This window comes from Leptodactylus fuscus, chromosome 4 (genome assembly GCF_031893055.1).
Source record: "Leptodactylus fuscus isolate aLepFus1 chromosome 4, aLepFus1.hap2, whole genome shotgun sequence".
Lineage (NCBI taxonomy): Eukaryota > Metazoa > Chordata > Amphibia > Anura > Leptodactylidae > Leptodactylus > Leptodactylus fuscus.
This window is the reverse complement of record NC_134268.1, coordinates 201,781,531-201,807,094: the sequence shown is the minus strand read 5'-3', so window position 1 is coordinate 201,807,094 and position 25,564 is coordinate 201,781,531. Positions and strand designations below refer to the sequence as shown.

General features: G+C 42.1%; 1 protein-coding gene across 1 annotated transcript in view; it reads right to left on the bottom strand.

Annotated features, from left to right (window-relative positions):
- The window catches only part of MPP7 (MAGUK p55 scaffold protein 7), a 267,439-nt gene that overhangs the window by 81,302 nt on the left and 160,573 nt on the right, over nt 1-25,564 (bottom strand). The window contains exons 6-12 of the mRNA XM_075271728.1: nt 22,780-22,860; nt 8,993-9,124; nt 4,723-4,804; nt 4,556-4,641; nt 3,166-3,240; nt 1,357-1,553; nt 680-744 (exon numbers count right to left, since the gene is read on the bottom strand). Of these exons, the coding sequence (XP_075127829.1) occupies nt 680-744; nt 1,357-1,553; nt 3,166-3,240; nt 4,556-4,641; nt 4,723-4,804; nt 8,993-9,124; nt 22,780-22,860 (718 nt within the window). The remainder of the gene's footprint in view (nt 1-679; nt 745-1,356; nt 1,554-3,165; nt 3,241-4,555; nt 4,642-4,722; nt 4,805-8,992; nt 9,125-22,779; nt 22,861-25,564) is intronic.

Below are 25,564 nucleotides of genomic sequence, written 5' to 3'. Positions count from 1 at the left end.
TTTTGGCATACAGGACCCCCGCTGATCAGCCGTTCCCACTAGCTGGTAGCGCTGTTCTCTGTGCACTAGCTAGGTGCTGTAGTAACCCAGCGCTATCTGCTTCGGGCTCTATTCTCTGCAACCTGATCGGCAGAGTTCTAGGGTGCCAAAATCCCGTCCATGTTTAAGGACAGGTCATCAATATCATATACCCGGAAACTTTGATTGACATTAATAGACTGTGCTGTTTTCTCAATCTGCATGAGAACAGATGCGTAGATCGTCGGGGTACGCCACATTTCTAGAATAGCGTGCCAGCCGCCCATATGTCAGCCTCTACATCTGTAACTGATGCAATAACACTATCCCTTAAATCAGCAATACCCTCGCCGAACAGCCTGGACGGTTCCCATAAGAACGGCAGTCCCATCCTATAATCGTATATCCTGTATTATCCGTAATAACTACTATACAGAACAGCAGGAAATAAAGGCTGAGAACAGCAGATCGCTCCCAGGTAAGCGCAGCTGCAATATGAAATGAGAGCATATCCTGGCTTTACACACATCATCCCTACAAACCTATAAAAGGTTAAGTGCCTGTTCGAGAGACGAAAGCAGTGCAACATAAAAAACCTTTCCCGGTGACTTCAAGGAAAGAACACGTGTGATATCCTCTCTTCGGTTCCACGTAAACTTACATGATTTTCTGTTGGAGGCTTTCTGAGGCTGGGTCAGCACCACGGGTTTTCTTAGTGCAAATCTCCTGCAGTTGAAAGAGAAAGTCCATGAAAAAACAATGAAACTCAACGTCTCCATTACGGGATTAGGGCTCTTTATGAAACACATATTGCATCTACCCTCTTATTTTTATTTTGTCAAGGCTTTTGGAACCGAAATGCAAAAAAAAAAAAAAAAATTATAAAAAATTCACCCTCTAATCTATCCAGGATTTGACAAAAATCAAACCAGCAGCACAGAGGAGGTTTGATTTTTTTTTTTTCTTTTTTTCTATTCTTTTTGTACTTTTGTTTTTGTAACCGTTCCAAAAAATGTTACAATACTTATTCCTGTAGAGTACATCAATGGAGATTGTGATACTGATGTGCTATTTTCCATATGGTCTCATTCCAATCTGGACCAGAACTAGTCCTATCGTTTTCTGTCATTATTCTTTTTTTGGCCAGACAGGCGAGGAAGTCTGAAATATTTGCAAAAAGGGTTTTTAAGTTCATTTTGGGACGGTCGTGACCCCTGATAGTTGTGAATGTATGGTGGTAAGCTACTGACAATATGGTGAGACGCAGCGCAGCTTAGGACGATTCGAGGCAGAGAAGTGAGAGAGCGAGAGAGAGAGAGAGTGAACTTCGGAGCTAACCTCTCCTGGAATTGTTTTGAAGGGATCAATCCGGCTCTGGGATTGGCATCACCTTCGTGTTTGGCCTGCCACCAAGTTGCATCATCCTGGCTCATGATCTGAAGTATATCTCCCTTTCTGAACGAAAGCCCGGCTTCTTTACAAGGAATAGCTTTATCCTCATTAGGGTAGTAGTCAAAGAGAGCTTTAACAAACATCTGTAAGAGAAAAGAAGCGAGCAGATGTATAAAACAAGCACGGCACACACCTGATGCCCCAAAATACCGATCAAATATCCCATCCTGCATCTGATAATAGGGTTTCGTTAGCGGGTTTGTATCCCGCATATGGGAAACCTTGAAAGAGGTTTAATGCAACAAAAACTCATATATTGGTTACACAAATGTCTAATATATTGCACAATTCCATTGTAAGGTAACCACAGACGACTGAAGGAAACCTGACAGATCGATTATCAGTCAGCGGGAGGAATCAAAGTGATCACAAATAATCCATCATACGCAACATGGATTCTGTAGAGGCAGAAGTCATGAGGCCTAAGTATACGCTGAATGTCTACCAGTTTCAGTAGGACAAGTCAACCGTCTAAATATTATCGGGGTGTCCTGACTGACCTGATGGCGGATGTAGAAGGATTGGAATTTGGGTTTTAACATGCCTGATCCTTTTGATCTCAGGGAGAAAATCACGATCAGAGGTGTCTAACAGTTACCTATCCTAATTGAGAGGTCACTAACATCAGATCTATAGAGGCATGATACTGCATCCATCGATCAGCTGTTCTCAGCAGCTGACCACAGAGAATGGAGCAGGAAGCGGACAGCGTCATTGCAGCTTAGGCCCCATTTCAATAAATAGGAGCTGGTCTATAGTCCCTGGTCTGGTCAGTACACAAACAGCTGTCTGCTACCAGCTCTATTCTCTGAGCAGCTAACTGATGGGGGTGCCGGTTGTCAGACTACCACTGACATTAATGATCTATCCTTAGGATAGGTCGTCAGTATGTTTAGCCTGGAAAACCCCTTTCATTTAGCCACACACAGTAGATGTATGTTAAATGAACTCACTGGGACAGACCGTTTATCTAACTTATATGGGGGTCTCCTGACTTTCCTCCAAATGGGGAGAGAGAAGGGTCCGGCATGCTGGATTTCAACATGCCCAATTGTTTTCAGGTTTAGCAGCAGCTTTTCCCCACCCTCCCTATTTAGAACATACACAACATTGGCCATGTGTTGGGGGGGGGGGGGGGGGGTACTTGATTTACCAGCTTTCCTTGGGCAAGCTGAGCATGCTTGTGTAGGGGATGGAGAAGGATAAGTGGTTGGCATCGGCCATGCATCTAATCTGTATGGTCACATAGACTCAGCTGACATGTACCTTCGGAGCTTCTACCTATTGGCCAATCCAGCATATTTGGCTTCCATTATAGACAAAATTTACATCCTTCTGAATCAGTCTCTGACAGTTTTTCAACTCATCATCTATTGACTTCAATGAAAAAAAAAAATGAAATCTCTGTTCAAATTTGCATTGTGAATCCCTTAGATAACAGATACCCTCTGCCATACGATGAATACCACCAGCGCCTAATGATCTCCGCTCCCTTATAATGGCGTCTGTCGGATTCCCTTGTTTTGACGAATTGAATAGTCCTGCATGCTGATGCAGTTGTGAACACAGTCCAACTGATGTAGAGACACACTTTTTGGATCCGGAATGATTGTATTGTTACAAAATAATCGGATCCCACACTTTACCAGATACAATAAGAAACCTGTGCTATATAATATAAGCAGCGGGACTTACCTTGCCATCATTGTTTGGAGATTCCTCTTTGATACTGGGTATGATTTTAAAGGTGATGGCCCCCTGTGACTGCGCCTGCAATAGACAGCAGAGGTGGTTAGACATGTCACAAAGATGTCTCAAAAATACACATGAACAGACAGAGTCTTGTGAGACCGAGACACACATGACCTATGGATAGCTAGGAACTCCGTTAACATACAGTTTAAAGTGTACCTATTGTTTCCAAAAACTTCTCATGTATAATATTGACTTGGGTCAGGGGATAATCATACACATTAGGGAGAGTGTGTGCCTGCATAGGCGTACGGAGACTTACAAGTCATTCCTGCTCCGATAGGGATTCTGGGTAAAAAATATGCAAATCTATTCTCCAGGATGCAATTAGGAGAACAGTGCCTCTGTATGCTGCCCTCTAGAGGGCAACCTCCTTAGCATCATGTATGACTCAGTTAACAAGCCTACTATCATGATGTGGATTTAATTGCCAAATTAGTATTTCTATTCGAAAAGGAACAGATTCCCAGCGATGGACAGTGCTGTTTTGGTCTTTTGGACCTTGTCAGCATAGCGCAGGGATACTGATTTGGCAGAATGAGAGACTATAGACCAGGGTCAGGGGATAATCGTACACATTACACAATGTACATAAAGACCTGGTCTAAAGTCTCTCACTCTGCCAAATCAGTATCCTTACGCTATGCTGAGGAGGTCCAAAAGACCAAAACAGCACTGTCCATAGCTGGGAATCTGTTCCTTTTGGAATAGAAATACTAATTTGGCAATTAAATCCACATCATGATAGTAGGCTTATTAACTGAATCATGCATGATGTTAAGGAGGCTGCCCTCTAGAGGGAAGCATACAGAGGCACTGTTCTCCTAATTACATCCTGGAGAATAGATTTGCATATTTTTTACCCTAATATTGACTTATCATACATAAACTTTGATCGGAGGCGTTTCGGGTGCAGACACCCCCAACAAGTCAATAAAAAAATGGCAGAAGTGACACTATAGCTGTGATCGTCAATCCCAATGTGATATAGAGAGGTATAAACAGCGAGAAAAAGAACAAGATATGTGACTGGTACATGTAATACCATAATGGAGAACAAGAGACACTTTAGTTTAGGGGTAGAGTGTCCATTGGAAGTGACGGGTCGAATCTGCTGCTGAAATGGAAGATGTTACAAGGGAAAGCCTTCTTTTACATCTTTCTCCCACCACATTTTTCTCTGTAATTATATAGATTTGTGCAACTTAGTAAATGACTGTGGTCGGAAAGTCAGTGCTACGGTAATGGCTGACTGACCACGGGCACGGCATAGATACTACGTCATATGATTATTTGGAAATGTGGTATAAATGTACTACAGTCTTCATTTTACCAAAATATGGATGATTTCTTCTGGCTTTTTATCTTCCACGCTTATTCCGTTGACTTCTCTCAACTCATCCCCCACATGGATGAGACCTGCAGGAATAAAGACTTGTATGTAAGATGAAAGTGGATGATGTTTGGGATCCTACAAGACGTATCCAAAGCCCATCTCACCACTTCTGTCCGCAGCTCCTCCTCGCATTATCCTGGCAACAATTATAGCACCCGTGCTCTCATCTTTCTTTATAGTAGCCCCCTACAAAATAATACAAAAAAAGGGTTCAAAAAATAAGAAAAATTACAGTTATGACTAACAAAAAAAAAAGTAAGATACAGCATGTGATAGGAATTAAGGTCAAATGCATAGCGATAGCTATGGTATATCCATAGGAATTAATCCTACGTTGCCTGTGAATTTCCTTGCCTAATACACCCTACTGTAGAGCTGGGGACACCCTGTCCCCTACCGCTGATGAATGAGGTTCCGTCATGGACCTATAGATTAATGCTAGTTTTTCTTGGAACCTAATAGCATAATCTGGGAATAGCAGCCAAGACAGAATATCTCCTCCAAAAGGAAGAAGCTCCCATCTGCAGAGAGCAGTTTCTAGGTTTTTGCCTCTCATCAGTGTAGAGCAGGTATTGGCTTTATGTGGGAGAGGTCTAGACGTCGGTCAGAAGGTATACCATTGTCTTATTAAGGAGAGACGATACAGAGACTTATTACAGCATGCATGTCCTGATAAGAATTCTGAGAACGTAAAGTGCAAATAAGTCCTGCTTGGAGAATAGGTAGAATTTGCTCTAGCACCACCTTTGGGAAGGTAACACCCTACAGAGTAAATTTTTCTTTTGTACCAAGAAGGAATTATTAATTATATTCCTTTCCCAGAATTCTTAGGATATGCATGGTCTAATAAGTTTTTGTACCATCTCTCTCCCTAATGAGACATAGCAGTGATAAAAGTTTAGTTTCTTTTCTTTTTTTCTTTTTTTTTTTTAAAGTACTCTTACTTTGCAGAATTGCCTGCCAAAAACTTTTGAACATTGCTGTATATATATATATTTTTCTCTCTTGAGTAGCGGGTTACTTTAAAGGGGTTATCCCATCTCAGTGTTTCAGCAGTCTGCCTGCAGTCTCTTCTTTTCACTTCCTGTACTTATCCCTCCACCCTCCCAGCTTGCTGAACAGGCCTGAGAAGGATCGCAATACTTATGCAGATCAGATAGTATGCACATGCTTGTAGATAATGGACTCAGTGTCATCTGTGCGTTTACATAGAGAGATAACAGAATTTGTTTTATCAGCAAACTGCAATTATCTGAACAGATTTTCCTGCCGGAAGAGCAGCGAGTGACATCACTTGTTCTACAGGTCTGTGGTTATAGCAACACTGTTCAAACAACGGAAGGAATAAGTTCACATAGCAGGCAAACAAAGCAGCATTTCTAAGGAAATATATTTAGGAAAAGTCAATTTACAAAAGCTATCAGTATGGATAGGATCCTTGAAATGGGACAACCCCTTTAAGATATCTAGGTAAGAATCTAAGTCAATGTAAGATAAAAAAAAAAAAGTAACATAAGTTGAAAAATAGATGAAAAATCAGTGTTACAGAACGCAATAGATTTATTTAAAAAAAAAAAAAAAAAAAAGAAAAGTCTAACACAATAGCACCAAGTAACATTTTGTTGCCGATACTCTAAACGGAATAACTAGGGAATAAAAGACGGCTTGTACGCAGGAGATTCGGTCCTGGGTGACCACTGCGAGTCACCTCATGTGAGCAAATCCCGAAATATAAAAGGAAACAAGTCAAGAATAAAATGAGCTGTGGTGTTCTCAGTCATTTTCTCCAAAAACACGCCTGATGTTTCTTGTGTTTGGCTTCCTCCGGCGAGGAAAAATAATGACAGTAATGAATTATCAGTGAAGTCCTGTGCTGGATTTACACATTAGGGACAAAAAAAAAAAAAAAAATCCGCCTAACCCCAAACACAAAAACTTCTCTTTGCGTGGTCTGTGCACAGACAACATTTAACTATACCCTGGAGCTGAAAACAGCCTCAGTAAATAGCCAAGCCGGTGTCTTGCTGTCCGACGCCAAAGATGTCTATCTAGAGACAAGCTCTCACTGTATGAGTCACAGAGACGCTGCATTTTTTTTTCCCCGCGTACAACATTACAGCGCTCAGAAAGTGACTTTACAGACATCTCTTCTCACTTCCTCCTGACAAAAACAAATATTCTACATAACACGTATAAAATTTCCAGGATATTCGTTCGGCAATAAAAATAAGCGTGGCTATTAACCAACAGATATTTGCTTAACACCTTCCTAGCCGGATGATGCACATCGCAACGCGGCGAGCGGATGGGAGAGGTGGAGGAAATGTCTTCACGTTGGGAATCGCATACTCTTGAGTGCGCGCTGCATGTTTTCCAGATATCCCCGAGCAGATATCATCTTTCCGTTGATGATTATCCAGAGCTGAGCAGGCTTTGGTCTTGGATATTGAAGCACAATACACCTACGACACTCAGCAGGGATCCTCCAGCCTTTTAGAATTACCATTATCAATCACGCAGTTGAACAGGTTACAAACAGGACGCGGACACTTCCTTTTATGACTCCGCTGACTAAATAATACCGGTGAGTTACAATATGACGGTAAATCTATGTACCTTATGTGACGGGGGCAGAAGATATAATGCAGGTGGACAGATAATCTATATGGACAGACGACTGGCCATATATGTTCTGCAGCGGTCAGCCAAAACATCATTTGGACACAGTTCCTAATGCTTTCTCCCACTGGTGTATTAAATTAGAAGGAAGTAGGAGAGGTTATTAAGGTGCTCTAACCCAAAGCATTTATCACCTATTCACTGGATATGTGATAAATGCTACATTGGTAGGTGTCCGGCCTATGGGGAACCGTTCTGAAGATACTGTCAACTGTGTGCCCTATTGCTTCATTCAAAGTCTATGGGACTAAACCACTTATATAGGAAGACCTAAGACCCGTTTACACGGGGAGCGGATTGGAGGATTTTGGTCCTGAGAGTGACGTGGGAAGCCATGTCACAAAAGGGCCAAAATGCACCTGCCATGACTGTCGCGCCTTCTCCCTCTGTAGTAGACTCAAATGAATGGGCCTAGTCCTGAGGGTGCTACCACGAGGCAGACGCCGGGCTGCCTGAAGAAAGCTAGCGGTCTACATAGACCTCCATTGTGAGGGGGCGGATTATGACGTGGATTCAGCGCCCCCCTGTGTGAACGAGTCCTTAGAAGTGACATGCCATCACTTTATGATCAGCGGCGGTCTGATCTCTGGAACATACACCAATCCCAAGAAAGAAGCACTGCGTCCCCGCGTTCGTAAGATTGTTTTTCCACTGTACAACAGCGACCTGACCACCTGGTGTTGGGTTGTAGAGTTGGAACCAATTTTGGGTTGGAGTGAGATTCGGAAAAAAGTTACCGACTCCGACTTCAAAGTAAAATGATTATTCTTAAAGATATTATAGAATTACTGATACTGTATGATGAATGAGATCTATAAGTTGTTGAGTATTTATATAGGAAGTCAATCACAGACTTATTAATAAATTGGAGGATCTTTGCAACTTCTGAATTATCATGGCTCCGAGGGGTTGGAGTTAAGCGGTGGAAAAATAGTGGAGTCACAGTCAATGGTTTGGCCTACCGAATCCACAGTCCTGCCCAATGTGCCATGGCGTCAGTAGGGTCAACTATAGATCTCTGGCCATGACTATAGTTTAAGAAATACACAGATGGTGAAACACTGCTAATCTAGTGCTACATTCCCATCATTTTTGGGATCGGTAAAGGTCTCGGAGGGTTGACCACTGATGATTAAAAAAAAAATACCTCAGAGACTGCAAGCAGTTATAAAAGTCAGAGGTGGTGCAACAAAGTACTAGTGATGTGATGGAGTGTTATTTTGTTTGTTTTTCATGATTCCATTATTTTTTCCTCAGAAGTTAGTGATTCCATAATTTATTCCCTGTGCTTGTTCTAAAAATCTAACTATTACTGTTTAAGACAATTATTTTTCTTGATTTCCTTTAGTGTTTTTTAAAGCCAGAAAGTTGCCATATGAAATGCAAAGTTGCCATATGAAATGCCTTTAGTTTTTTACATGACTTTGATCTGTTTTTTTTTTTTTTCTACAAAATTTAAACAACTCAAGGAACATCATCAGGGACATAATTTTTGCCAGGGGTTTTAATATGGATTGCTGATCCTAATGACAGGCCTTCAATATTACACAGGTGGATAACCTCTTATAAGCTTTAGATATTATAACATGGCTGAATATGACTTGGGTTGACTAAGTGTTAAAAATATGTATAAAAAAAATCCCCCCAAAAAATGTAACGAAGCTCTGAAGTCTAGAGATGGTTATAGTAACTCACCAGCGGCTCTCTGTTTTTGACGAGCCGAATAATCTTCACTGAATCTTCATCATCATCAATGTCATCTGGCATGGGAGGAAGCACGGGATCATAACTCTTCTGAGCCACGGTGTCATGTACCGATAGTAAAGCCTACAGGAGAGATAAGGTATAAAAAACATAAAAACAAACTCAAGTGCCAATGTAACATGAAGCGTGTTCTCGGGCAGTAATCTAATGGTTACATAAAGCAAAAAGATTTTTGCAGAACGCCTCCTTATACCAGGGTCCTCGATGTTCTTGGCCTAATCATATCTATAGTCTGCACCGTACATATGTGTAATAAAATGTCAAACAAAAAAAATCTAAAAAAATAAAGTAATTAATAAAATAGTTGAGCCCGTTTTGTGGAGTAAGAAAACCAGATAGAAAGAGGATGGGCTGAAAGGGATTGTCCAGGACCGTTTTAATGAGCTCGATTTCATCTTCTCAGACAGTGACATCACGTCCTTCGGTCACATGGTCATGCTGCATTTTAGTCCTAGTCAAATGAGCTGCTATACCAAGCACGGCCACTATAGAATGTATAGCGCCATTCTTGGTAAGCAGCAATGGAGACCCAGCATTCAGTTTAGTCTTGGACAATCCCTTTAATCAGAAGGGTCATGTGATATATAATAATGAGAGGAACAGGGACAGATTATAGAGCATATCTACATCTGTCTATAGCTGGCATTTTCTATCTTAAAGAGGTTGTAAAGCTATTTTTTTTATTATTATTAATATTATTATTATTATTAGTCCAGGGGAAGCGGAAAAAATAAATAAAACAATAATAAAGAAAAAAAACAAAACAAAACAAAACAAAAAAACTTACCAGTCCCCAGATGATCTGATTAGAGATGAGCGAGTACGATTCGAAGCTCCCATTTCGAATAGCACGCACCCATAGGAATGAATGGACGCAGCCGGCACACAGGGGGTTAAGCAGCCGGCCGCCGGCAAAGTCTACGTGCCGGCTGCTTCCATTCATTCCTATGGGTGCGTGCTATGCTCATCTCTAGATCTGATGCCTCCCAGCTGGAAGACACCAAAGTACAGAAGACAGGAGAGCAAGATTTAAAAAAAAAATAATTTTTTTTTTACCTCCCCTGGCTTAATTAAAAATAAATTCTCCCAAACAACATCTTCAAGGATGCACCAACTTTATTAATAACCGTGTATCTTAATAAATTTGCCACATTTTACACCAACTCACATTAGTTTAAAGACAGATGTATGAAACATAAGTCTAAATAAATCTCCCCCCTTAGACTCCTACCTATAGATTGCAAAAAATATAAGGAAAAAAACCCGTTCATAGACAAAACAGTAAGTGACTATTATAGTATCAGCAGCTGAAAGTAATTTAAGGAAATGTCAGAGGAAGAAAAAAAAACATCATGATTTCATTAAGGCGATTCTTGGACATCGTAAGAAACCTCAATATACTCTTCTTATTTCAATGTATGTTCTGTCCAAGTGACAGAACGGACAGTCATTGTCATACCCAGGCAGGATTTTCTCGCTCCCCCTACAGTATAATGCTCTCCTTAGTGCCCCACACAGTATAATGCCCCCTCATAGTATAATTCCCAGTTGTATTGGCAAAGATGCCACATAATATCCCAAACTTAGACCCCAAACAGTACAATGCCAAGGAAGTATGGTTTTTCAGCTGCTCAGCACTCTCAGGGGGTGTTTACACATAGGAATTTGATGCTGAATTTGAGGTTGCACCAGCCAGCAGGAAATACCGTAATAAGCGCCCTGCTTGATCTTCAGGTGGATTCTGACAACCCCCAATGAAATGAATGGGATGCGAAAAATATACCTTTCCCGTAAGTGCGAAATTGGACGTCAAATTTGTCGAAATATGCTTCAAATTCAGCATCAAAATTCTTGCTGGTTTTTGACAAGTAAAAAATTTCTGCTTAACAAATATCTATAATGCCACGACAGCATGGTCAAAGTGAAAACTCCATGGTCCGCTTGAGGAGACCCCTGAACAGAATACCAAATGCATTAAAAAGAGGTGAGCAATGAGAACTATAGACTATAATGGGGTCCGTGTGTTTTCTGCACCGTGTCCACACGAATCATGATGCGGGGGAGAGAAAAATACTTCAAGCATCACTTTTCTCTCTGTATGAATTGTGCGGACACTGCATGGAAAACACACGGTCTCCATTATAGTCTATGGGGTTCGTATGGTTTCATTGCTCACCCCTTTTTAATGCATTTGGTATTCCGTTCGGGGGTCCTCAAGTGGACTTCCTGAACAGAATGCCGAATGCAGATGTGAATAGGGCCTCACGCTAGGTTCATACTAGTGTTGCATTTCTGTTGTTAGGGTTGGTCGGGAGGAATAGAGGGGTGCACTGCTAACACAGCAGTTACATATGAAGCCTGGCGGACTCCAATGACTAATAACGGGGTCCATGAATTTTGAAACAAATTCCTCCGCCACAAAAACATAGCCTGAGTTGCAAAAGGTCTTTTCATATGTGTATTTGGTTTTGTTTAAAGGGGTTATGAAAGGATAGGCCGTCAATATTAACTCTGCATGGGTCCAACACCTGGGACCCCTGCAGATCACAGATACTGAGGCAACGCAGGAAAGCTCAGATGGTTATATTTTTGGTCTCTGGGCAAGCCATACCGCACAATGACCATGACTGATGTCTTGAGGATAGGCCATCAATATTATATCTACAGGGGTCCGACACCCAGGAACCCTGCAGATCACTGGTACCGAGGGAAAGCGGCACTGCACAGACTGTAGTGGCAAGTGTAGGTACTGCAGCTCTGCCCATAAACTTCATATTTTAGAGGTAGGTGCAGGTTCCAGATTTTATAGTGGAAGGCACTTGGATAATACCCATGTGCCATAGGAGTGCATCTTTCTCTCCCACTGCGGGGGGTCTATTCTATAAATCGGACCTGCTCTATAAATAGGGATGGAGTTGAGCACTGGACCCCCAAATCAGTAGATCCTTGACCAGCACACTCGGTCATGTGCATTCGTTCTCATTAGATTCCTGCCTGAGTCTATAGAGTTAATGGCACGCTAATACTTCTTCTTGATTACGAAACGAAAATAAATCAATTACATTATGGATGTTGGAAGCCGAGCAACACTCAATTACCTCTTCTAAGATGTGGGAAGCCAAGCAAAGACTGGAAACACAACTATCCCCCCCAGAATAGCGGCGGCCGAGACTCCGCTACTAATTGTGATTCTAACCCGAAATGCCAATCACTTCCAGTCTGTAATTGTGCCAAAGAAAGAAGGACAACATAATTGGCGCGAGCTGAAGGCTCTTAATCCAATATTTATTTTGTTTGGGAAAATATGGCAAGCCGCAAGCACGATAGGTCAGTAACCTAGACCAGACAGGAACACAGAGGAGAAACTGTAGAGCAGAAATTATTGGGGAAGGAGCGTTTGAAGGGATTCTTCAATTACAGTCTTTAATGTGGAATTATCCTTCTTCAGGACCCGTCTAGTGAAGCCGATTCATGAAAGCTGAACTCTGCTCTAGCTGCCTAGATCAAGGCGACGTCTATACCGTCCTTTGTTTAGCACTCAGGAAAAATTTACTTTGGGGTTAACTTACTAAAAACTTTGACTGTATACAGTTCAGATGTAGAAATCTGGGCCCGTGGGTCTAGTATTACAGCTCAGCTCTACATCTATAGCCCATATGTATATAGAATCTTAGAAAGTTCCATCCACGCGATATTACAGGGACATTCTCCTTTGCAAGTATTGCAGGCAGAATTTTTGCAGGCAGAATCTAATGTATCTCAAAAACAATTCCCAACTCCTCCATTCATTTTAATGCACATTTTATTTTCTACAGCTAATTTTTCTTCTAGAGGATAAAAAGAAGCGTCATTACCAATCTTCAGAAAGATTCTGCCTTGCAAACCCTATTAGGGTAAGTTCACACGGGGTTTATTGGACCGGATTTTGACACGGAATCCACCTCAGAATCTGGCTCCAAAAAACGCCATTCACTTCTTTTTTCTGCTAGCGTTTTTCTGCTGCTCATGAGAAAAAAAAGAAGCGACCTGCCTTTTCTTGCCGCGGATTCCATGGCAGAATCCGCCAAGGCGTCCGTGGAGCGAATACTCCCTCCCATCTAGTCCCATTGAGTGGGACTGGATGGGAGGGAGTGGACTGGATTCTGAGGTGGCCTCCGCGTCAAAAACTGGTCTAAAAAACCCCGTGTGAACTCACCCTTAAAATGAATCAAAAGCAGAAAAAACGGAAAAAAAACAACACTAGAAGTGTTTTGCAGTAGTTTTGGGAATGTTTTTTTGTGAAAAACCCCTAGCATTAAACCTAGAGGTTAACTCCATTGGTCTTTTTATTTTATTCAACCCACTGATCCGTTTTGATCGTCCGTAAAACAGATACATTAGCCAAAAAAATGGATGTTAAAGATGAACCTATAATGTGTAACAGCCGATCAGGCTGGAAAAATGAAAAAAAAATTGTAAAAATCTTATTTTTTAACGGACTTTATTTATTCTCTGTTACAAATACTTAAGTTGTTCTTAATAAAAAAAAACACGTAAAACCGACGTTACAAAAAAATGTCCATCATACGTCTGTTTTTAATTGTCGTGAGAATGAGGCCTTGCATTTCAGGTGGATATGGACACCAATGGGACCTCCGGGTCTGGCAGGTGTTTGTCACATAAACTCACATCTGCCCCTGGTATCATCGGCCTGTTTGGTCAAAAAAACAGCTCATATCAGGGGCAGCACGGTAGCTTAGTGATTAACACTGCAGCCTTGCATCACTGGAGTCCTGGGTTTGAATCCCACAAGGAACAACATCTGCAAGGAGTTTGTATGTTCTCCCCGTGTTTGTGTGGATTTCCTCCCATGCTCCAAAGACATACTGATAGGAAAAAATGTACATTGTGATCCCTATATGGGGCTCACAATCTACAAAAAAACAGCTCATATTATAACCCACCTTTTATGATGGAGCCGTCAAAAATCTGTCCCTTTGTATCAGTTTTTTGGCCGATCCGTTTTTTTTTTTTTCCTTTATTTTTGTGCATGCGCAGAGAAGAATAAAGAGGAGAAAAACTGATTGCGAAACGGACACAAACATAATCCGTTTGTGTCCACTTTCCATAGACTTCAATGATAGAAAAAAACGGATATGTTGCGGTCCATTGTGTAGCCTTCTTTTTTGGATGGAGCAAAAGTTCTGCAAGCCTGACATTTGTCTCCAGCCAAACGAGCGGATACATGGTGGAAATGCTCAAAACCCATTGAAATCAACCCAATCTAATACGTTTTTATGATCTTTCGACGGATCACCAAAACCAATTAGAAGCAAGGACGTCAACGTAGCCGTGAACCCGACCCTAACCAGAAAAAAAAAGCATGCACGCAACTGCAAATACTTCCCATGTACATTATGTGCTTTTTCTATTTTGTGTTTTTGTCTGTATTATCCCTTGAAGGAAAAAGGAAAAAAAAGTCAGTCAAGTTTAATATTACTACCATGTGTGAGTTTCCGTATTTTCAGCTGTTTATAAGACATTGCATCAACGTATTTTCGTATTACTTACATCAAACCAATGGATATATAAAACTAGGTGTGAAAATGCTTAACATCAACTAGCAGCAAATCATATTTTTGCGGCCTAATAAAAAACGCTTAAAAAAAGGAAAACTCAAGACCTTCGCCTTATATAGATGTAGAGTTCAAAAATAATGTATGGAAAACTAAAAGCCATAAAAACCTTGATGCGGGGTTAAAAACTCTACAGTCAGCTCAACTTGGAGTTCTCCAACAGGTGTAGGGCTTAAAAAGTAATGGTCGCTTCAGATTTTTTTGTGCATGAATAGTTCAGGTGACTATATCTGATCAGAGGAAAATGCTTTATTACCAGCCTTCTCCTGCCTGGTAAACTGCTCCGTTCACTACTCAGACCCTTCTCCACTGAAGATGGATTAGAGCTCACAGACAGATCAGGTTACATAGAAGTCAATAGAGAGGGGTGGTGACAGATACAGGGATAATAACAAGGCTAAGGCCTTACGTTGCAGAAATGCAGCTTTTTTTTGTTGCGTTTTTTTTTTTTTTTATAGCCACAGCCAAGAATGGCTATAAATGAATGGGAAATATATAGGAAGCTCTTATACTTCTACCTTCTACTCAATCCACTCCTGGCTTTGGCTCAAAAAAAACGCAGCAAAATCTGCAACAACAAAAAAAAGTTGGGTTTCCGTAATGTGGGGCCTTAATATTTTTATAGAAGTTTTCCAGGAGGTTTTAGGAGTAGATGTGACTAAAGCTCTGAGCCATCTGTGTCTCTCTGCTTTTCGACTCCCTCCTTCCGCTCTACATAGAAGTCTATGAACTGTAATCTGTAGAGATGAGCGAACACTGTTCGGAACAGCCGTTCCGAACAGCACGCTCCCATAGAAATGAATAGAAGCGGCCGGCATGCGGGGGGTTAAGCAGCCGGCCACCGGCAAAGTCTGCGTGCCAGGTGCTTCCATTCATATCTATGGGAGCGTGCTGTTCGGATCGGCTGATCCGAACAATGTTCGCTCATCTCTAGTAATCTGCCCTCACTGAAGACAGATCTGGCAGTGAACTGAGCAGTTTAGCAGACAGGAGAGGAGCAGATAGCGAGCGGAGATGCACTGAATATCAATAATCATAAACTTTATTAGTAGAGTTCCTGAATATTCGACAGAACTTTCCAAATCAAAGATTCTCATGTTCATCTCTTACATTAGGTTAACAGTAGCATCCAGATTTCTGTACCAGATTATTACAATTGTAGATCCAACCCTGATAGTACTGAACATGAAGAAGACTTGGATGTCGATCACGTGACCCTGATTCTGAAACCTGAGGTTCAGAACAAAAAGAACCGAGGCTGGAAGTGAGTTTTAAACGTCCCTGGAAAACCCATTTAATTTGTGGAATCTATAAAAAAAAAAAAAAAAAACTTAAAAAAAGGGGTTGTCCAAAATGAACCATCCCTTTAAGACTGATCGATGGCTGTGGGTAACTTTACTTTGACCCTGAGCATATTCATGTCATCTGCGTAGTGTGCAGAAACACTTCTAGGCGTATTTTTGGGTATGTTAAACGTGTCTCCATAAACCTCATACTCGGCTGAACCGTAACCTCCGTTTTAAATAGCGCATTTTATTGTGTGATCTTCGAATTGGATATATTGTTCAGAAAACGGTCCAGAAGAGGCACAAGAAAATCACCTCTAAAAACAGAAGGCAGACGAGTTACTTCCATCACTTGGGGCTGCCAGGAGGGATATAAAATCCAGCGCTCCCTTACAAGAGCGAGCGAGCCCCGCTAACCTCTGCGCAGATAGAACATCAATGTACTACTGACCTCTCTGGCAGCAAGGACAGATCTGTGAATTTAATAACCATGTCTTCCATGCCGAAAACCAGCTGTCCACATATGTTTAATGGATCATTCGCATCACGTCTAACAAAAGGGAAAATGTTCTTTCATATTACTTTGAGTGCTGCAGTATTTGAGCCGAGAAGAGGAAAATGTTGGGAGTCGGAGTCATTTCTGACCGCAAATTGCATGTTCTGGCAAATGCTGCTTCATTTTCACATAGTGCACAGTACAGAATCCACATCATTAGCAAATGACAATCGGGGGTGTGCGGGTGACCTCATTTCACATCGCGGACCGAGGCATTTAGGTGAAGCAATAGGGTTCACTTCACCTTTATGGACAAAAGATATCGTTCTGGGTGGAGGGAGACCGACTAAGAATATTTAGGGTCAAGGATGAACGCTGACCAATGGGGCACGTCACTCTCCACTGACCGGTGCAACCATTTAGTGAGCAGTCAAATCCTGACCATGCTCGAAACCACCAACCCCCTTAGGGGGAATTCACACTTGCGCCCGGGTCCACCCGCCGGGTCTCGGTGCAACTCCCTGGGGAAACTGCTTCCCGGCAGTCAGTTGTAAAATCCATTCATTTGGTACTAACAAGTATCATAGTGTCTGTAACTGATCAGTAATAAGAAGTGGCTTATTTGGGATAAGTTCACACTATGTTTTCTTGCAGACATACCGTATATACTGGAGTACTGGGGGGGGGAATGCAGCAGCTACTGGAAAATTTCAAAAATTAAAATGGCCGGAGTTTTTGGGTGCGGTAGATGCTGGGGAAGGGGAGGGGGTGTTTTGGTTGTCTGTCTGCCCCTTCCCTGAGCTTGAGGACTGTTTTTTTTCCCCCACTTGGAATTCAGCCTGGCTGAATATAGGGGATCTGCAGTGCTCCTATTAACCCCTTCCTGACGGAAGAGGAGCACTGCAGATCCCCTATATTCAGTAGACCGGGCACTGTCAGACACAGGGATACCTAATGTGTATGTGTTTCACAGTCATTTTCTACTTTTATATGTATTCTAGGGAAAGGTGGGATTTACAACTTTTATTTTTTTCAAAGCTTCTTTTTTCCCCACTGTTTTATGGGAGATTCTATACATTAATATTGCGGCTAGTCATAGACCCTCCCCCCCCCCCTGAAAAATTTGTCTTATACTCGAGTATATATGGTATGCGTTAGCTATGTGGGCTTTTTTTGGAGGCTGATCTTGAGGCGGACTCCTGACCAAAAAACTCCATGTGTACACAGCCTAATTCGTTTCAATGGGATTCGCACAGATTTTTTCAAAGCATCATGGCCTATTGTCAGGCAGATTCTGTCTTACAAAGCCCAAAATTAAAGGGAGGCAAAAAACTGCTGCAAAAATGCTCCAGAAAACGTGTTTTGTTTTTTCTACCTCCCATTTTCTGTAATGGGCTCTGCTAGGTGGAACCTTCCTGAAGATAGATCATTCATGACACTTCCCCCCCCCCTCCCCCTCCATCTTAAACATCAGCATGAACTCTATTGAAATGAATAGGACAGTTGGGAAGGTGGTTTTTTTTGTTGTTTTTTTTTTAACCACTTCAGTACTGGACACATTTTTGTGTTTTTTTCATGCATGCGGTTTTGAGGACTATAAAATTTTTGTGACTGCACAAGGCAGTTCCCGCTAGATGGCGTCCAAAGAGACAGCGGACTCATCTGATACCAGACAAAGCATAATACTGGTTACATTTCCCCCATCTGGTTGGAATTGTGCAGGGTATTATCCTCTACAAAAAGATAGGCGAAGTTCAGATGTGGTTTTTTGGGCCGGAATTTGACACAGAGGTTACCTCAGACTCAATGTAGCCAATCAGTTGCTTGAAGTGGTCACATATATAAACGTGATGTCATCACTGCACAATTCATGTATCTGACGTCATGTATGTGACATCATCACTGCAGGCGGAGCACAGACTGGCAGGAACCAATAGAGTGTTGGATAGAACTCCGAGCTGTACGCTATATTATAGAGGGTTCCAGTTTTATAGATAGGCCCTACACTATACAAATCATAGGAATGGGAATACTGGCTTCATTTGGGGCTCAGATGTTGTTTGGTGATATATTTGTGACGTCTATGGCATGCACATGGTTAGTAAATCCCGGTTTGTTGGAATCACGGTCTCAATATAATCTAGTAAAAGATGTTTCCATACAAAGCAGTTTTCCTTCCGTTGCTTATTCCCTATTAACATTACAATAAATTGTTTGCAACCGGATATTTTTTTTTTAATGACATTTTAATAGTTTACAAAAACACCGGCTATAAAATACTCCTGACTATCCTCACAAAGAGGGGGCCACGTGCCCAGAATACGTCTGTGCTAAAAAATATGAGGTCAGTGGACAACATAAATAATAATAAAAAAATGTAAAAACAAAACAAAATGGGAGATCAAGTCGTATAATGAATATTCCATGAATCGTATAGGTTATCAATTACAGTATATCATATTTCTGTGAAATGTGAAAAGGTTGAAGAAAAATACATATTCTTGAAACTTTCTCATATCCCTTGGTCAGTGGTGTAACTAGGAATGGCGGGCCCCCGACCGACACCGACAACCTCGACCGACCCCTCCTATGCATTCCTGTGCACTCTATTATCCCCCATAGTGGCCCCTGCACACAGTATTATCCCCATAGTTGCCCCTGCACATAGTATTATCCCCATAGTGGCCCCTGCACACAGTATTATCCCCATAGTGACCCCTGCACACAGTATTATCCCCATAGTTGCCCCTGCACACAGTATTATGTCCCTTAGTGGCTCCTGCACACAGTATCATGTCCCTTAGTGGCCCTTTCACACAGTATTATCCCCCATAGTTGCCCCTGCACACAGTATTATGTCCCTTAGTGCCCAACGCACACAGTATTATGTCCCTTAGTGACCCCTGCACACAGTATTATGTCCCTTAGTGGCCCGAAAAGACCCCCGGGTATAATGATAGCAGCGGTAGCGGCTGTCACCGGGCCCCTAATGTCCGGGGCCCTGTGGCAGTTGCCTCTGCTGCTATGGCGGTAGTTACGCCACTGCCCTTGGTGTAACAATCTTAAAATCCTGGGAGAATCTAAACTAATATTTTATTATGATATTAAAGTGGCCATGTACCGTTATCCCCCTTCACCTTCGCTAAGTCTGCACGCATTCTCAATACCGAGAGGAGAGTAAGTCTCTGTCAAAAACCTCCAGTGCCCCTTATGGTCTCTAGAGAACAAGGACTGAAGATGCTGAAATCCATCCTGACCCTTTTGTCCATGAGGTTTGGTATTGGGAAAGTTGGGACACCCTCGAACAACTTCAGGTCCACCCGATGTTTGTCCAGTAAGATCTATAATATCCAATCTGGATCTAGTTGTCCTGAATTTTTTGCCCCATTGGACATAATGTATCCATTCCATCACAAAGTGTAATAAAAAAGAAACCCCCCCATGAACCAAAAATATAACCAGATATCAACAAACCAATACACGGTATCCATTGCCTTTAACATCCAGCTAAAACGTGTTGTCAGAGAGACCCTAAAAATCCCAAAAAGTTGGAAAAATGGTATATGTGGTAAAATCATTATGTTCCCCTATTAATCTAGGCATAAGGGTAATAAGATGACTCAACACCTCAAAGGCTATACTTACTATAGGTCTGCCTCTAACCATTTAGGAGAGGAGGGATGGCCCCAAGAAGGGAAGTCCAATGCCAAAACCTTCCTCTAATCGACCCTATTAATCCGTGATAATACAATACATACATAGTATATAGTAGAATATAGTATATATCTAGTGGTATATAGAACCGAATGTGCCCAAGGACATGAAAGGTCCTCTTTTAAAAAAAATAAAAAATAAAAAAATCCTGCAATTTCAACATTTCCCACTGAGCTTAAAACACTCTCTGACTTTTGATTCCTACAGAAGGAGCATCGTCCATAGACACAATGGTTTGGGGGCAGACCCTATTCACTTGTATGGGAGAGTATTCTCGGCCTGATTTGTAACCTGGGCAGAGGTCATTGTGTAGAGAGGGGAGCAGACAAGATGTCACACCTATAAGAGTCACAACTATCATGTATATGTAGGTAAGACAATCAGTGGGCTGTAATTGAGGTGTCTGCTGCAAAGAAATCTCCTACAGAAAACGGGACGTCACTTTATATTATACTGCCTAGTGGACAAAATCAGAACTGCAGGATTGTTCATGAATTTTTTAAAATATTGAGAAAAACATAAAAAAAATGTAAAATCATCATGAAAACTTCTTTAACAATAAAACGTACTAAAAGTAATTTTTAAAAAAATTTTAGCAACAAATTTCTATTCAAGGGACCCTATCATTAAAACTCAATTTTTTCGGCCTACTACGTAGAAATATCCTTAAAGAGGACCTTTCACCACTTTTGGGCACAGGCAGTGTTATATACTGCTGGAAAGCTGACAGTGCGCTGAATTCAGCGCACTGTCGGCTTTCCCGATCTGTGCCCGGTGTAAAGAGCTTACGGTGCCGGTACCGTAGTGCTCGATGGTCAGAAGGGCGTTTCTGACCATTAGCCAGAGACGTCCTTCTGCCTCGCGGCGCCAATCGCGCTGTACTGTGGAGCGGGGAGGAACGCCCCCTCCCTCTCTGCTCACACAGATCGTCCATAGACGAGCATTATCAGGAGCGGGAGGGGGGAATTCCTCCCCGCTCCACAGCACAGCGTGATTGGCGCCGCGAGGCAGAAGGACGTCTCTGGCTAATGGTCAGAAACGCCCTTTTGACCATAGAGCACTACGGTACCGGCACCGTAAGCTCTGTACACCGGGCACAGATCGGGAAAGCCGACAGTGCGCTGAATTCAGCGCACTGTCAGCTTTCCAGCAGTATATAGAACTGCCTGTGCCCAAAAGTGGTGAAAGGTCCTCTTTAAGGGGGCATTCACACTACGTAACGCCAGCGTGTATCACAGCCGTACACGCCGGCGTTACAGCAGGGCTGCAGAACACTTCCCATTCACTTCAATGGGACTGCTCGCAGTGAAAGAAGCAGCCAATTCATTTCTATGGGGAGCGCTCGCATGTCGGCTCCCATATAAATGAATGGGAAGTGTTCTGCAGCCCTGCTGTAACGCCGGCGTGTACGGCTGTGATACACGCTGGCGTTACGTAGTGTGAATTCCCCCTAAGAAAGGCTATTCGTCTCCTAATGGAAAAAAGTTTTTCTTTAGCTCACCCAAATGTAGTTAGCTTCTCGGCTTCTTTTTATGTAACTTCGGGGTGCACGGCACACTCTATCCCTTGGGTGTGAAGAACTTTGATCAAAAAAGTAGAATTCGGCCTCTCTCCGAAATAAAATTTAACTTTTATTTAATTCCACATCATAAAATAACAAAAAATGATGTAATTGAAAATAAACAGAACAATAAATTCCCCCTAAAAAAACGCATACGCGTTTCGGAACATCAGTTCCATCCTCAGAGCGAAGGAACTGAGGAAGGAACTGATGTTCCAAAACGCGTCTGCGTTTTTTTAGGGGGAATTTATTGTTCTGTTTATTTTCAATTACATCATTTTTTGTTATTTTATGATGTGGAATTAAATAAAAGTTCAATTTTATTTTGGAGAGAGGCCTTTTTGATCAATATTCGTCTCCTACTTTTAGATGGCTTCTCTGCGCTACCGTTCGGTATATAATCTGTTTTTCATCGGTATGCAAATGAGTTCTCTCGCAGCACTGAGGGCGTCCCCAATGCCGTGTAAGTGGCCATTTTCTTGTGGCCAGCAGGCATGCGTAGTCGGCTTTGCCCGAGGCCTAGAAGTTTGAAGCCACCGCCGGAAGAAGAACCCGTTCCTGAAGAAGATGGAGGCGGCGCTGGAGATTTCTCTCGCAGCATTGAGGCCCGCCCCCAGTACTGCGAGAGAACTCATTTGCATACCGACAAAAACCAGATTATATAACAAACGACGGAGCGGAGAAGACATCTAAAGTTAGGGGAAGAATAGCCTTTCTTAAGACTATTCCTACGTGGTAGAAAAAATTGAGTTTTAATGATAGGATTCCTTTAAGATCTATAAGGAATGTCCCGTATCCTCATATGACCCTTCCTAGCTCCTGTCCGCACACTGCAGGTTGTCACGCCACCATAATTTAGGTGTCACAGTCCATCAACCATATATTTTCAGGGATGGATGAAGTAACAAGGTGCATTTATACATTTTTTTCGCCCTCCTAAGAGGACACACAGTTCTCGGTGGTGAATTATCCCAGATTTCAGATAAATAATCCCTTTCTTCTGGTTGCGGCCTAGCGGACGGTCTGCAGGTGTCGCATGTCCTTACCTTGAGATTTGGTTTTGACAGCAGTTTCAACAATTCTCTGATCTCGCTGTTCAGCGGTCGGCTCTGCAGTTCCTCAGCCAGCTGTGAAAGAGACAAAATTGACACGGTGAGCGTTAGCCGAACATTGCCTCACCCAGGGCGTCGGTGACCGGCGAGAATCTATCTTGTCGGAGATTATTGCTTTCCAGTGTGCTCAAAACAGAAGCCAGCGTGAACAAAAACAGACTATTAATCACCCGTTCTGTACGATGGGCCTCGGTGGACCGGATTCGAGCCAGTTCTTTCAGTCGAGCTAAACTCGAGTAATCGTATCTGGCAAGGGGAGCAGTCAGATCACATTTTGATTTATGGCTACGGGGGCAAAGTTGTGCACTTCATTTAGAGGAATGGCTCTTTGCGTGCAGACAAAGGCCTGCTTGTAAAAACTGATGGATCAAACTTTGACACTGTCCAAGTCAGAAAAAAATAGCGGCTTGTGAACGAGGTGGTAGAACCTGCATCTCTTCCAATATCTCATAGAGGATGTGCTGTTTGGGACTTGGGTTACGAAAAAGGGAAAAAAAATACTGAAGTGCCCCTAATAGTGAACACTGTCTAACGCCTGGGTTTCTGTATACATATAGTATCCCTGTATATATGTGCTCAATCCCACCATGACCTGTGAGCTATACGGCTATGGTCATACTGTTATTTTGATGTAAAAAAAAATCCACTTCAAAAACTCCTCCATGAGTTTTTTTGTAAGTTTCTTGCTGTGGTTTTGATGGGGATTCTTAGGGACAGGATATCGGTGCAGTGCAAGGGCATCCCGCTCCGGATTAAGCCCGAATGAAATGGGAGGGAGCCTCGCACCGCGGAAACTGCGGCAAGATAGGGCAGCTCGCTTCCTTCTTACGTTACTAGCTAACTAAGAAGTGAGCGGCTCCCATAGAAGTCAATGGGAGCCATTTTTGGCAGCGGATTTTGAGGCGAATTCCGCGTCAAAATCCAATGCCAAAAAAGTCTGTTTGAACAGACCCTTAAAGGTATCATTCTATTAGTTATTTACTGTCGGCAAAGACACTGACAGCTCTAATCCATAGAATGATCGTTCAAAACACATAAGTGGCGCCATCTTTGCCAATATTAATTTTTAATATGTAACTAAAAGTGACGTCCTCAAGACTGTATTCAGTGCTTCACTTCAGAATATTAGATTAACTGGGTTACACAAGGTTGACCACCTTTTCAATAAAAGAAAGGGGAGCTTTCTCTATATTACAGGGAAAGTTCCAAAACACTTTGGTGTTACTACTCACACCAGATAACTGAGAGAATTCCCACAGTGATGTCACAGTGCAGGAATAATACACACAGTGATGTCACAGTACAGGGATAATACACACAGTGATGCCACAGTGCAGAGATAATACACACAGTGATGTCACAGTACAGGGATAATACACACAGTGATGTCACAGTACAGGGATAATACACACCATGATGTCACAGTGCAGGAATAATACACACAGTGATGCCACAGTGCAGGGATAATACACACAGTGATGTCACAGTACAGGATAATACACACAGTGATGTCACAGTACAGGAATAATACACACAGTGATGTCACAGTACAGGAATAATACACACAGTGATGTCACAGTACAGGGATAATACACACAGTGATGTCACAGTACAGGGATAATACACACCGTGATGTCACAGTACAGAGATAATACACACAGTGATGTCACAGTACAGGGATAATACACACAGTGATGTCACAGTACAGGGATAATACACACCGTGATGTCACAGTACAGAGATAATACACACAGTGATGTCACAGTACAGGGATAATACACACAGTGATGTCACAATACAGGATAATACACACAGTGATGTCACAGTACAGGAATAATACACACAGTGATGCCACAGTGCAGGAATAATACACACAGTGATGTCACAGTACAGGGATAATACACACAGTGATGTCACAGTACAGAGATAATACACACAGTGATGTCACAATACAGGATAATACACACAGTGATGTCACAGTACAGGAATAATACACACAGTGATGCCACAGTGCAGGAATAATACACTCAGTGATGTCACAGTACAGAGATAATACACACAGTGATGTCACAGTACAGGGATAATACACACAGTGATGTCACAGTACAGGGATAATACACACAGTGATGTCACAGTACAGGGATAATACACACAGTGATGTCACAGTACAGGGATAATACATACAGTGATGTCACAGTACAGGGATAATACACACAGTGATGTCACAGTACAGAGATAATACACACAGTGATGTCACAATACAGGATAATACACACAGTGATGTCACAGTACAGGAATAATACACACAGTGATGCCACAGTGCAGGAATAATACACACAGTGATGTCACAGTACAGAGATAATACACACAGTGATGTCACAGTACAGGGATAATACACACAGTGATGTCACAGTACAGGGATAATACACACAGTGATGTCACAGTACAGGGATAATACACACAGTGATGTCACAGTACAGGGATAATACACACAGTGATGTCACAGTACAGGGATAATACACACAGTGATGTCACAGTACAGGGATAATACACACAGTGATGTCACAGTACAGAGATAATACACACAGTGATGTCACAGTACAGGGATAATACACACAGTGATGTCACAGTACAGGGATAATACACACAGTGATGTCACAGTACAGAGATAATACACACAGTGATGTCACAGTACAGGGATAATACACACAGTGATGTC